This window comes from Diabrotica virgifera, chromosome 1 (genome assembly GCF_917563875.1).
Source record: "Diabrotica virgifera virgifera chromosome 1, PGI_DIABVI_V3a".
NCBI lineage: Eukaryota > Metazoa > Arthropoda > Insecta > Coleoptera > Chrysomelidae > Diabrotica > Diabrotica virgifera.
This window is the reverse complement of record NC_065443.1, coordinates 22,924,690-22,940,126: the sequence shown is the minus strand read 5'-3', so window position 1 is coordinate 22,940,126 and position 15,437 is coordinate 22,924,690. Positions and strand designations below refer to the sequence as shown.

General features: G+C 29.6%; 1 protein-coding gene across 1 annotated transcript in view; it reads right to left on the bottom strand.

The window, feature by feature from the left end:
- Positions 1 to 9,768: 9,768 nt before the first annotated feature.
- The window catches only part of LOC114324473 (neural-cadherin-like), a 156,099-nt gene continuing 150,430 nt past the window's right edge, over positions 9,769 to 15,437 (bottom strand). The window contains exons 9-11 of the mRNA XM_050653677.1: positions 15,072 to 15,261; positions 11,976 to 12,158; positions 9,769 to 10,014 (exon numbers count right to left, since the gene is read on the bottom strand). Of these exons, the coding sequence (XP_050509634.1) occupies positions 9,769 to 10,014; positions 11,976 to 12,158; positions 15,072 to 15,261 (619 nt within the window). The remainder of the gene's footprint in view (positions 10,015 to 11,975; positions 12,159 to 15,071; positions 15,262 to 15,437) is intronic.

Below are 15,437 nucleotides of genomic sequence, written 5' to 3'. Positions count from 1 at the left end.
TGATATACCTTGTAATTTTGACTTGCTACAAACAATATTTTTGTAAAGTAGTTAAATAAATCTATCTATCTATCTATCTAGGACCATATTTTTTTAAGAAAATTTAACAGATCACCGATATTTATCATTTCTACAATTCATCTTCAGGAAGGATGCAGAAAATAGAGGCAAACACAGGAGTCGAGCAGAATTGGATGGCAATTAAAACATTACCTACTAGGGGAGGGCAATTAGAACGAAAACATGCATTGTTTCGGAAAAATTCAAACAAGCTTATATTTTTCTAAAACTTTTTTTGTTAGTTCATATACATGTTAAAGTAATAAGTTCTACTCGCAGATTTGGCCGCTAATTGTTTATTAATTGTTTACACAATAACAATTGTTTTGTATAAATAATTTTAAAAATATTGATAAACTTATAATTTTACTTTGATCAAATATGTTTCTATTTTGTTTTTGATTATGCTGAATCCGAATATGGCATTACAATTTGAAAATTCTTATACAGAAGCTCTTATACAGTGTGTCTGCGTAGCTAGGAACCACATGGAAAACTTTTTTATTGTCAATTTTACGAAAAAAAGTTATTCTTCATAAAATGCTCTGGATAGTGCATAAAATGCAAAAATCTAAAACTCAACTATCAGATATCAAATTTTATCAATTTTATACGAGTTATGTCAAAAATATGAATTTCGTTAAAGAGTAAAGTACCTTTATATTCCAGAATATCAAAAAATGCTATTATGAAAAGTTGTTTGAAATTGGAAACTATGTCTAAATATACAATTACATCATTCTAATCGAAAAAAAATTTCAATTTTTTCTCAAATTACGGATACTCATAATTTTATTACAATTATGATAACTATTTTATTATCACTTTTACGAAAAAAAAGTTATTCTTCATAAAATGCTCTCCCTGGTCTAAAATCTAAGATACCATCATCAGATATCAAACTTTCTTAATTTTATACGTGGTATGTAAAAAATATGAATTTTTCGTAAGAGTTGAGTGCCTTTATTATTCAAAATATTTTAATTAGAAGGATGTAATTGAACACTAAAACAATTTTTTTAATTCCAAACAACTTTTCTTAATAACAATTTTCGATATTGTGAAATGTAAAGGTACTTTACTCTTGAGTGAAATTCATATTTTTTGACATACCTCGTATAACATTAATTAAATTTGATATTTGATGATTGAATCTTAGATTATATACGATGCAGAGTATTTTATAAAGAATAATTTTGTTTCATAAAACTGATAATAAAAAAGTTATCAATAGGTTCCAAGCTACGCAGACATACTGTATAAGAGCTAAAAAAAATTTTTTTGCTAAACATTTATTATTGTTGAAGCTTATTGTTAAATGTATTTTAGGTAAGTTTTATAAAAAAAACTTTTTATCACTTTGTATATAAACATTTATTTAGCTGGTAATTTTCGGTTTTTGTATTACATTTTTGTTATCTTTCTTATTTTTCTTAAAAGGAAATAGTTTATTTCATTTCTAAAGTAAAATCATTTAGTGCATTTTAAAGATTATATCCTAAGCTTTAAAAAAACACTTATAAAACTGTAATAGATCTGTTCAAACTTAAGTAATACCATCTTAAATTGGTGGTAATTCTATATAACTACGAAGATTTCAAAAATTACAATTTTTGAGACGTCATATCATTTGAATTAAATTTTTGAGATTTTTTTTGAATGAAACATCATTTAGTAAGATGCTTGAAAGGTAAATTGTGCAAAATTGAAAGCTATATAAGTAAAATTGTGTTAGTTACACATTTTTAAATCATTTTTAAACAAAATTCATGTAAGGCTCATTTTCCGCCCACACCGTACTTATGCCCATACATTTTATTTCTTTCTATTATAACCATAAGCTAGCTTAATTGTTCTTGTTTCATGTTCAATTTGTAAAATTTTATTTGATCAATTTGTTAAAGAATTACATTAAAATAACTCAACCGTGCACTTCGCCGTACGTTAGTTTACAGTGCGCCAATGTTTGTGAGAAGGGTGACTTTAGCGTTATAAATAAAAAATTATAGAAGATACAGATTTAATTTTAGAAAATTCTTTATATAAGGTTTTTTGTAAAATTTTCTGAATTTTTCAATGGTCAAGTCAGTTTTTTTCTAAAATGTATATCTTCGGAGTTATTTAAAAAAACATCAAATTTCGTAGTTCATTTGTTTAATAAAAAATGAAGCACCCACTTCTTAAGTAGAACTTTTTGATATGTTGTTACATGATAAACATTTCTTAATGAAATTATAAAAAGTTCTATCTTGTTTGACTTTTTCCGAAGTGAAAATCTATATGCACTCCCCTATACTGTAAAGGGATTTAAATAAGCATTTAGAAAATAAAAGTTATTTAAGTCATTAGCAAATAATTCAATTTAAATTTTAAATCCTCTAATAAAAATATTATAGACGAAGAGGCAGCGCCGAAAAATCTCTCTGAATTTACTAAAGATAGTTTTTTCACAGTTGATTACTGTGATTGTGTAGAGAAACATACTGCGATCGGTCAAGCGAATCGTAGAACAGGGGTCACTGATAGGTTATCAAAGTTGCTTTCCTACGAAGGTAATTATTTCCATTTACTAAGGCTGAAAATCAGTACACACATTCTAAATTGAATATAAATAAAAGTTATCATAGTCGGTCAGCTGTATGACGGGACAGAGCCGGTCGGTCAGTCCCAGTGAAGGTACATACATTCTAAAGAAACAAAACCTGCAACAGTACTAACGCCAAGGAAAAACGTGACACGAAGATGTACCGTGATAAAAGTTACAGAAACACAAAAGAAAATAGCCGTCATGATATGAGCATGTATCGAGAGCAAACTTACATTAATTCAAACGAAAACAAGAAGAGAACTTACCAGAATAAAAATATAAAAGACGAAAGAGGAAATTATACGAGGAGGAATCATTATGTAAACTACACAAATACGAAGAATCATGAAACATATGAAAGAATATGCCTTTCACTTCTTTTCCAATATTTGTATTTCTCCATATTGTGTCATTCAGGCAGCCTGCAGCTCTGTTTGCTTTATTCAACTGATCTTCCACTTCGGTTTCGAGCTTTCCGTAGCTAGATAGTGTGATGCCTAGATATTTAAACTCCATGACTTTTTCTATTATCTGACGCTCCAGCTCTAACTTACATCTTATTAGATTTGTTGTTATAACCATGAATTTAATGTTTTTTGGAGAAATTAACATGTCAAATTTTCTAGCGGTTATCTTAAATTGGTGCAGCATACGATGTAAACCATTTTCACTTTGAGAGATTGGTATTGCGTCGTCTGCATAGCAGATTATTTAAGTTGTTTTTCTCCCATTTGGTATCCTTTTCTGTTCTTACTTTTTTTATTATTTCATCCATAATCAGGTTGAACAATAGAGGACTCAGAGAGTCTCCCTGTCTTATCCCATTGCCATCTTCAATTGGGTTAGTTAGTTCTTCATCTACTTTTACTCTTATTGTGTTGTTCAGGTAGATACAATTGAGTCCGGGAATCTTTACCCGTGCGTCATCATTTAAAGCATACGAAATAAGTCGATGATAAGTCAGAAATTGAAATTTACTAAACGCAACAGCAAGTGACAGTAAGTGACTTGCTGTTGCGTTCAGTAAATTTCAATTTCCGACTTATCATCGACTTATTTCGTATGCTTTAAATAATGACGCACGGGTAAAGATTCCCGGACTCAACGTATTATAGATCGATTTAATTGTTCCTAGAGGTACCTCCCTTGCAAAAAAATCTGTGATGCAAATAACACAAAATATAAATGCCCCTTGTACTTTGTGTTAATCAATAACTAAAGAATTAGCAATTCAATCAATAACTCAAGAGTTTGTTGTACAACACAAATACATCGGATTCATGAGATTCTACCCGAAACAGTTTCTGTATAAAACTGTTTTGCGCTAGGCAATAAACAACAACTAATCTGCAATATAGCAGTATCCTAATACTCAATTAAACTATTTGCCTTGTAAATTTTGATGCAGATTTTGAACGAGTTAGAGCCAAGGTACATACCGGAAATCCAAAGTTATCCACATTACTCCAACCGTAATAGCTGCACCTGCAATTGCGAGTTACCTTAAGACGAAATCTTCCAAACTACAAACTTATGTACATAATCAACGATAAACTTCTAAAGCGATTCTGTTTCCGCTACTAAAGCTTTTGCACCTCAAGGTGTAAGTATAATGGTAAGCACGACGAGAAGTGTAAAGACTATCGGGATTAAGACATAGAGCCCTAATAATAGCAGGAACACTTTAAAGAGGCAGTGGTGGAGTAACACTATGTTGAATGTTTAATTACACGATTTCGTAATAAAATATATTTTTTACGTATTTACTTGGGGACTTGTCTGATATAAGTTTATTTTGTAAATAAAATAGTAAAACTAGAGTTTTTCAATTTTTTTTATTCCAGTGTTCAAGCATTCTTTGTACATACAGGGTGCGCCAAACCTCTGGTCTTCTTTGATTACGGCTAAACTATGAGATATACAAAAAAATGTTTATAACAAAACTAATGTGTATCAAAGAGGTCTATAATTTAAAATTATTTTCAATTATACAGGGTGAGTCAGAACGACGGTATAAACCAAAGTTGTATATTTTTAAATGGAACACCCTGTATATTAAATCATTTTTGAATATATTATTTAAAAATATGAAAAATTTGTATAAGCTCCTATAGGCCTAAAGTTAATAATTTTCGAAATATTTACATTTTTATTGAGAAAAATGGTAATATTTATAGGGTTGTGGATTATGTTTTCAAGGAAATAAAAATTTAGGTGATAGGTCAAAGTTTTTAAAATATAGTGTTATTTTTAAATAATTTAATATTTTCTACTTTTAGCCATAAAATATACAGTGTGATCACTATTTGCAAATACAAAATTTTCTCAATTTTTTTAAATGGGACACCCTGTATATTAGTTTTGCGTTTTGTAGTAAATATTACAACCTTTCTTTTGGTATGAGGTTGTATGTACCTAGCATGTTTCGTTTTGTAGATATTTTTAAAAAACTATAGATTTTCCTTTTTTTGCGGATTTTTTATTTAAAAATTTTTTTGCAAAAAAAATAATTATAATCTGGTTTTAGAAACATACACTAAAATATAAAATATGAAAATAAAAACGTAATTAAAGATTAAAATAAATCGTATGCTAGTACAATTCAATTGAATTTAATAACTTTAAATTATTTTACAAAAAATATTTTACCATATTAATGAATGCATAAATTAGTTACTAAATTAAATAAACAACCAAATTTTAAATCAACCGTAGTAATTTTTCTACTACAGCAACTTTCCTGCACCAAATTAATTGTTAGTTAAATTGTATTTAGTTAAACTTTTAATTTACCTTTTAAATTTACTTACATATATCTTGAGAATATAAAAATTATTATAAAGTATGCTTTGAAACAAATGAATGTTAAATGTATCAGCCAAATTATTTATTAATATAAATAGTATTTACGGGTGTCACAAAAGCTGGTAATACTTTTGTAGTTGAAATTTTTGTAACAATTTTTTATATTTTAAATTTTAATTTTTTAACCGAAAAATTTTTGGATATGACATTTGTTTTGGGCGAAACCATTAGAAATTATTACCAGCTTTTGTGACACGAGTAGGTACATAGATACTATATACTTCCATAACGTTCATTTGTTTCAAAGCATACTTTATACGTTCTCAAGATGTAGGTAAATTAAAAAGTTATTAACTGATCTTACTCGTAAATACAATATAACTAACAATTAATTTGGTGCAGCAAAGTTGCTGCGGTAGAAGAATTACTACGATTGATTTAAAATTTGGTTGTTTATTTAATTTAGTAACTAATTTATGTATTCATTAATATGGTAAAATATTTTTGGTAAAATAATTTAAAGTTATTAAATTCAATGGAATTGTACTAACATACGATTTATTTTAATCTTTAATTACGTTTTTATTTTCATATTTTATATTTTAGTGTATGTTTCTAAAACCAGATTATAATTATTTTTTTTGCAAAAAAAATTTTTAAATAAAAAATCCGCAAAAACGTAAAATCTATAGTTTTTTAAAAATATCTACAAAACCAAACATGCTAGGTACATACAATATTATACCAAAAGAAAGGTTGTAATATTTACTACAAAACGCAAAACTAATATACAGGGTGTCCCATTTAAAAAAAATGAGAAAATTTTGTATTTGCAAATAGTGGTCACACTGTATATTTTATGGCTAAAAGTTAAAAATATTAATTTATTTAAAAATAACACTATATTTTAAAAACTTTGACCTATCACCTAATTTTTTATTTCCTTGGAAACATAATCCACAACACTATAAATATTACCATTTTTCTCAATAAAAATGTAAATATTTCGAAAATTATTAACTTTAGGCCTATAAGATATTATACAAATTTTTCATATTTTTAAATAATATATTCAAAAATGATTTAATATACAGGGTGTTCCATTTAAAAAAATACAACTTTGGTTCATACCGTCTTTCTGACTCACCCTGTATAATTAAAAATAATTTTAGATTATAGACCTCTTTGATACACATTAGTTTTGTTATAAACATTTTTTTGTATATCTCATAGTTTAGCCGTAATCAAAGAAGACCAGAGGTTTGGCGCACCCTGTATACATCCACAGAAACTTTTTCAAAATTAAATTTCCTATCGAAATCCCTTCCGAAGTCAAAAATATATTTTTTAATATATATTGTTATGATCTGCTTCTTATTAATTTTATATTAATTATTATTTATTTGATTAATTATTTAATTGTCGCAAATCATACATAAAAAATGAATAAAAAATATCAGGGTGCCTTTTTATACTATTAAAAAAATCCAAATTATCTTACGTTATACTTATCTTCTCTCGTGGGTTCAGTATCTCTTAGTTGATCCTAATCGGGATAAAATAGGGAAAAGAAATAAAGCAAAATATTAAATTAAAAATACAGAATTGTCTTTTATTTATCAAAATCAATACTCTAAAATCTATCGAATCTAAAAACCTGTGGACACAGATGTCCGAATGAAATTTTTACCACTTAAATTTATTATAGTTAAAAAAAACAATTTATCGGTTTGTTCCCGATGACTTTGGTAAAACAAAATAAACAAAACAAATTTATGTATTCGCAAGATTAGCTATACTTCCTATTTACTTTTAGAAATATTGGAATTTTAATTCATATGCTTTTTACTCAAAATTTTAGTTTCTGAACATAAAAATATCTTTCACATAAGTTGACTGACCTTTTTCTTCATTCACTCTGATGTCTTCTCGTGACCCAAAACAGCTCTCCCTCGTTGACTATGTTAAAGGCTACTCATCAAAGCCCTCTCCGTTCTCCAGCTTCAAAACTATCAGCATACCAGCACCAATTCTCCAACAAGCCGGGCCTCTTTTGACACGTACTCGATTCAAACAAAACTCCAAAAATTCTCTGCTCTCCTTCTCACAATAATACAGAATCAAAGAGGTATTTCGTCTCAATTTGATCTGTCTCTCGTTCCACTTTTCAACACTATTCTCCACTATCAAACAGCCACTGGTACTTGCTAACTATCTATCCACGAAAACGTCGAACTGCTCTTCAACGATGCCAAAAACATAATGACTTCTTTTTCAAACTCTCTCAATCATTCAAACTACCTTTCCCCTTCCAACTTGCCAAGAATCAAAAACAATCTTTTCCATTCGACAAACAAACAGTCATTTTCAAAATTATTCCGAGCATCCTAATTACTTTCGGGGAAACTATACAACATTTACTCGTGTTGAACAAAGATATTAAAATTCCAAACTTTCTTTTTAAACCACTTTCCCAGAAAGTGATAATTACATCTACCGTGGATTCTATAGTTCTCGTAATAAACAATCTATTTTCATTTTAAATCTAAATACATCGTCCTTTTCACTTTAATTATTCACAAAAGTCTTTAATGGTTCATCGGAAAGCTCATTAAAAAGAGAAATCCACTTACATCCAAACTAAATTCTAATAAATATGTACAGCTCAATATACAGGGTGTATCAAATTTATGTGCCCGCGTTATTTAAAAAAAATTTAATTTAATTTTTATTTTGTCTTTGATTGATAAAATTGAAAACACAATAATATATTTAAAAAACGAAACAAAAAAAACAAAAAAAAAACGCGATTTTTTGTACACCATAACTTTTTCCACGGAGGTATAAGTATAGGCATTGCTTCACAGAAAAAAAAATAATACAGCGCAGATAATATAGCAGGAGACCTGAACTGGTAATTATATTATGAAAATAAAATAATAGTCTATCTTACTAAAACCAATTAAAAATATACGGTGGATTTTACAAAAATGGTCAAAACATCTCGATAAAATCTGGTTTATCGCAAAGATAGTAAGATGCAAAAAAGTTTTATAAACATTGTGTAACTAATGGTACCACAATAATAATTTAATTGGAACGTATACAAATATTCGGGGGGGTTTAATGGAGCAGAACCCCCATAAAATTTTTATGGGGTGTTATTTTTTTTAAGATATTGCTGCCATAAGAATGCCACATGTTGCAAAAAAATGGATTTTAATTTTGTAACTTCAAAGGGCTGCTTTTTCATGTACACATTTTTACTAAAGTAAGTTAGACTCAATCGAACTATTTTTGATCCCAGAATATGTGATTTAATATTTTATGGCCTGCCTTTTTGTTACCCTGTAATAGGGATGGGAAAAACCTACCGGTTTAAACCTAAACCCGGTTTTTTTACTTCGCAATAACCGGTTTTACCGGTTGTTTTTTGTCCCGGTTATAACCGGTTTTTTCTTTTTAAAGTAAAAACCGGTTATTAGGTTTTTAGGGTGATTAGGATTAGGTTAGGTATTATTTTGGATCGCAATCATAATTATTATTCTCAAGTATTTATTCCAAACAAAACCATAATTCAAATTTTATTTTATTTTATAAAATACAGAAGCAAACTGAAAGTGCAATCTCACATCAGCTAGAAACAATTATTAATTTTTATTATAATATTTCCTTGAAAAGGTATTTGTAATCATAATATTTACATAAGAAGTGATCTGGTTGAATTAGACACAAACATCATCTTTTTTTCACACTTAACTCATGACATTGAAAGTGGGTGAATGACTTTTTCTGATTACCAAAAATAATGCTCTGACTATGAATATCGAATTACTGATTACGAATACGAATCTCCAAGAATTTCCCTACGTTTTCAAAACGAGACACTCATACAGGAAGTATTACATGAGTTAAAATGTACCTATTCTACAAATATACAAACGTGTTAAAAGTAATACATGTTCTTTCGATAGTACTAATTTTGATCATATTGATATCGAGTCGAATGGAGTATCGCAAACTAAAGTGTATTGTAAATGTGACTTTCTAACCTATTTAATTAAAAAAACCGAAAACCGGTTTTTTTTGGCCGGTTATAACCGCCAGGTTAAACCGTAGGCAAAAAAAACCGGTATAACCGAAAACCGGTGTTTTGTCAAAAACCGTCATCCCTACCCTGTAACTCTTAGTACAGCCAACTCTTATCACATGACTGAATAGCTATGCTATGAATCGTATGATAAGAAGTACAGAACAATGGCTGGTAGAATAGAGAGATATAAGCTAGATAAATATAAGCCATAGCCTCTTGTAAGCTAGATTATTATTGGCAAGATTAGAAATTTAAACTGGTAGGTGTATAGGTACTTACCTGAATTGGGTTCGTTGTCGCTGTTCGGCCTGGCTGACGGTGCTCCATCTCTAGCTTCGATTTCCAAGGCATAGGCTCCTTGCTTCTCTCTGTCGAACACAACTTTGGTGAAGACCTCACCTGTTTCTTTGTTAATTTCGAAGAAGTCTTTGCCTTCGTTACGCGGAGAATCCACGATGAAGTAGTAAACCTGAAGAAAAATTACACATATCATTACTTGAGTAACATTAGTAAGTGTATCAGAAACATCACAAAATTAAAACAAAAAAACTGAAATGGTTCATCAATGCATCTCTTCGGAAGAACTGACCCAATGCAGAAATTTACTGACCAAACTGCCCAAACAGTCAAAGAGGATATCGAAGCAACATTAGTGATAAAAGTACTCAAATATGCGCCTAATATAAGGAAGAAACAAAGAGACCAAGTATTAACAGAGTAGGAAAAGCTGACTAAAACAAAGAAATATAATTATACAAAGTTGGGATAAAGTATGGAACCATGCAAATATCTTTGAAACGAAAAGATCAATATTTATGAAACTTTGCTTGCAAGTACAGTGACGCAAAATACATCTGATGCCATATTTTTTGTTACTACTCCACTTCCGGTTTCACCGGAAAGACCCTTAACTTATTTACTTTAAATGGGACACCCTGCATATTTTTGTAGATTTTAAAAAAACTTGTTATTTTTAATTCTTACATACCAAGTTTGGAAGAAAAAACTATTAAAACAAGAAATAAATCTCTTTACAGTTAAAAAATAGGTTAATTTATTTACGTTACACCAATGATACTAAAAATAAAAACAATAATTTCAAATATTGAAAATGTTTGCTGTTGACCTCCTGACAACGTGCAAGCCTATAAATAAATTCATGAGTCGCTTTTTGCAAGATTTCTCCACGTATTCACATTCATCAATTATTATTCTTTGTCTCAAATCCTGCAATCATGTTTCATGTTGGTCGCCTAACGTAAACACGTGATTTTAGATAACCCCAAAGAAAAAAATCTAACAGGTTGAGGTCCGGAGAACGAGCGGGCCACTCTATGGATCCTCTACGTCCAATCCATCGATTTGGAAAATTCACTTCCAAAAAATGAGAATTCACCGTATCCGATTATCATTAATATTTCAATACGATCTTTTTCACTTAAATTAACCATTTTAATACAACTTATTTCTGTCAATTAGTTCAGTAACAGTTTTACCTACTATACTAAATTCAAATAAGTCATGCAGTGCATCTAAACAACAATTTTAGTCTACAGTATAGATGGTACTCGTTTATTACCTACTACGTTGTATTAATACAAAAAATTATCTACAGACACTTTTTAATAAATTTTTCTACCAAATTTGGTACGTATGAATTAAAAATAACAAGTTCTTTTAAAATCCGCAACAATGTAGGGTGCCCCATTTAAATTAAATAAGTTAAGGGTATATCCGGTGAAACCGGAAGTGAAGTAGTAACAAAAATGTGGCAACAGATGCATTTTGCGTCACTGTACTTGCATGCAAAGTTTCATAAATATTGCTCTTTTCATTTCAAAGATATTTGCTTGGTTCCATACTTTATCCCAACCCAGTATATCTATAGTGAATAAAAATACGGATACAACGGCCTAACGCACTAGGACCTTTGCAGATATACATACTGGTCTCCATTTTATCATTAAAGCTTATCTAGACCGGCCATCTTGCTGAGATTCCATAACCTTAAGAGCGGTCTCTGCGTATAGCGTGATCACCATCATCATCATTCTGGCTTCACACCCCTGTAAGGATCCCAGCTTCCTCAAGAATTTCTCTACAGTGATTCCTATCCATCGCCTTCCCCCGCAAAGCACGTATTCCCACATTTCGCATGTCTTCATCGACGTTATCAAGGAACCTTGTGGGTTTTCTCTTCATCTCTGTCGGTTTGCGCCTGTTTAACTTATAGAGTCATATATCCAGATACACCTACATTTTTCTCCCCGAGTTCTGCATATCGTAGTCTTACAGGACTTCTTAACATGAGGGAAGTCAAAAATGTATCAGAGAAAAATGAAAAAAGTTGTATCGAGATCATCAAAATAATACACTATTAGAAAGAAGGTGACTCGTTTGAATGTTATAAATTATAGAACGATAATTTACCTGGTTGTTGGGAAAGGTGCCGTCCTTGTCGATGGCATTGACTTGTGTAACTTTGGTTCCAATTGGCTCCCCTTCCAGTACCGTTTCCTGTTCTCTTTCGGTGAACAGTGGGATTTCATCGTTTACGTCTTCTAGTTGGATATACACAGTTGCTTCAGATGCCAGTTGTTGGGCTCCATTATTCTGTTCAAAATTATAAACAACTGTGTTAGTTTTCACCATATAGACAATGCTTATTAAAGAAAGTTATAGATAATATATAAAAAGCCATAAATTTAACATAATTTAAAAATTACTCAGAAATATGAAGAAGTTGGTCTTTTTTTGATGTTTTCGTTTTTTATTTTTCATTTCTGTAAAAGTTGTTCAGTTTTAATGAAAGTTGGTGAAAATAATATATAAGTTTTTTGTTTAAAATTAAAAATAAATTAAAAAATGATTACACCATCCGATGGTGCGGTAATAGTTATTTATGATACAAGTGTTAAAAGTACACGTTTAAGGCACGCATGTGAAAGTTTGCAGAAAGAGCGATAACGAATTCTGCAATTCACATGAGTGCCTTAAAAATGTACTTTTTAACACGCATATCAGACAATATTTTTTCTACAAACGTAATTACAGGAAAATATCTACAAAAACTTTTACATGAACTTGACTGACATTCCATTTTTATATTTTTTTGAAATTAAATCAAAATTGTCAATATATCAAAATTGTCAATATTCGGTCAATACGAATTGCAGTGCCTTAAAAATATTTTAAAGCACTAGTGCCTTAAAGTAGCATTTTTAACGCACGCATGGAGTGCTAAAAATTGCATTTTTAACACGGTTGTAGAAAAAAATATTAAAACATCAGTCTTTTATTGTTTAAGTTGTAATTCCAGGTTTTAGTAGATAATATCTATGATTAGTACATTCTTTCACAGTTTTCACAAAGAAAAAAATGTAATATGGTGCCGATGTGTGCTTTTGCCCTGGGGGTGAGTTTCACCCCATCTCGGGGGTGAAAAAATATATGTCCAAGATAAGTCCCAAAATGGACAAACTGACTAATTTTAAGCAACTTTTGTTCTATAGAGTTTTTTCATCAAATCAACACTTTTCGAGTTATTTGCAAGTGTATGTATTCATTTTTCAACAAAATAACCACGTTTTTAGACGGTTTTTCGCAAATAACTCAAAACGCAAGCATTTTGTCGAAAGAAATATTCTTAGCAAAACTATAGCCTATAAAAAAGTGAAAAAAACGGTGTAAATATTAGGTCTCTATACTTAGCAAAAGCGGAATGAAAAATAAGTTCATATTCGAAAAATTCCAAATAGAATAATTCAATGGGATATATCCAAATAATGAAGCATTCTTGGGGAAAACACATTACAACTTTTTTAAAGTGTTTAAACTTTTTTTTTGTTTTTATAAATAAAATTTCTAGCATCAAATGTAAGCAAGTTACGCTCAAAATAAAGTTGGTCCCTTTTGTTTTGGCAAAAAACAACAGGAAAATCACCCCCCAATTAGCAACTTAAATGAAATTAATCCTAACACAAGTTACTTTACTTATGTTGTGTTTATATGATCTGTAAGTTTCATCGATTCAAAGTGCTTATTTTTAAAAAAATTGGGTTTTAAAGTAAAATTTTTAAAAATTTTAATTTTGAAAAAAATTCTGTTTTCAAAATAACTTAAAAATTGTTAGAGATACCAAAAATCTTAAACAATAAAAAAAGTCGGCTTTACTTTTCTGAATATTTTGTATTTTTTGTTTTACTGTAAGACAAAAATTGGTTAAGATTCGGTGTTTCTAAATTTGCATACACTCGTGATAAGTGACTCGTTCAAGTCCTTTTAACTACAGCTCTTTCAAAAATAAGGACTTTGAACCAATGAAACTTACAGATCATATGACCAATACATACAACTTGTAAAGTGGTAACAATTAAGTTCATTTGAAATGCTAATTAGGGGGTGATTTTCCAGATTTCTTACCAAAAAAAAAGATCAACTTTATTTTGAGCGTAACTTGTTTACTTTTGATGATAAAATTTTTTTTTAAAAAACAAAAATAAGCATTTTTTTAACACTTAAACACTTTAAAAACACCAAATACTTACTTTTTGAGTTATTTGCGAAAAACCGTCTGAAAACGTGGTTATTTTGTAGAAAAATTACCATATTCACTCGCAAATAACTCAAAAAGTATTAACTTGGTAAAAAAAACTTTATACATAGAACAAAAGTTGCTTAGAATTAGTCATTTTATCCATTTCCGGACTTATTTCAAACATATATTTTTGACTTGAACATATATTTTAAACTGACCCCTAGGGCAAAAGCACACATCGGCACAATATCACTTTTTTTCTTTGTGTATGCCAAATTTCATGTTAATCCAAGCGGTTCTTTAAAATTTAGAGGTTTTGCAATATTTTACCTTTGAAAAACGTACTAGATCTGCTCTCTTTTTAGAATTTATTATATTTATGTATATATTTATGTATATATCTTTTATTTTCACACAGTGCCATCATAATTAAATAACTTTTACAGAACTCAAAAATAACAAACGAAAATATTGAAAAAAGACAATTTTCTGCATTTTTGTGAGTAATTTTGAGGTTATGTTAAAAATGTTAAAAAGGAAAAATTGTAGATTTAGATTATCTGTAAATGGTTTAATTGCAAAAGATTAGTGTTTTCTTTTGAAAAAAAAATTAATTTTCCAAGGTAGTTTTGGGTTTTTTCGTCCCCTTTTAATGTAAAATTATGTATTTATTTAATATATTTAATTATTTATTTTTATTTTGTATATTTTACCCCCATCTACAACTTTACATCATAAAACTCAGATGTAGATAAAATTCTGAATTTTATTAAAATTCAGCTAATTAGCCTGGTCTATAATGTGTATGTTTTTTTATTTCATTCATCCAATATTGTCCATAAGTGTATAATAAACGTATATGGGTATATATATTATAGCTTCAACAACTCTGTTGAAGCTGTTTAGTGCTCGTTCCATATTTCGCCGAATTATCATCCTTACCTCTTTTAAAGTACAACGTAAAGTTAGGGAGGAAAATATTTACTTACCTCAACACGAACCGTCAGATTATACTCCTTAACGGTCTCGTAATCCAGAGGATGATTAACCTTAATGTCCGCCCAAGTGAAACCATTATCAGGCCTCTGCTGCAGATAGAATGTGTGGAATTTGTTGGTCTGCGCCGTGGATCCCGGCATCAGCCGATAAAACACTGTCGGGTTGTTCTCTATGCCGGAGCTAATCGAAAAAACATTAGACAATATGCGAAAAAGTGGCGGATAATACACGCTATCCCAAAAATATCTATGTAACGTGTATTGCATCCAAAAAGCAAAAACTGTTTTATATGGCTTACAAAAATATATATCAGCCACATGCAAAATTCGCGGCAGGTCGTGACAAGTACAAAAAAA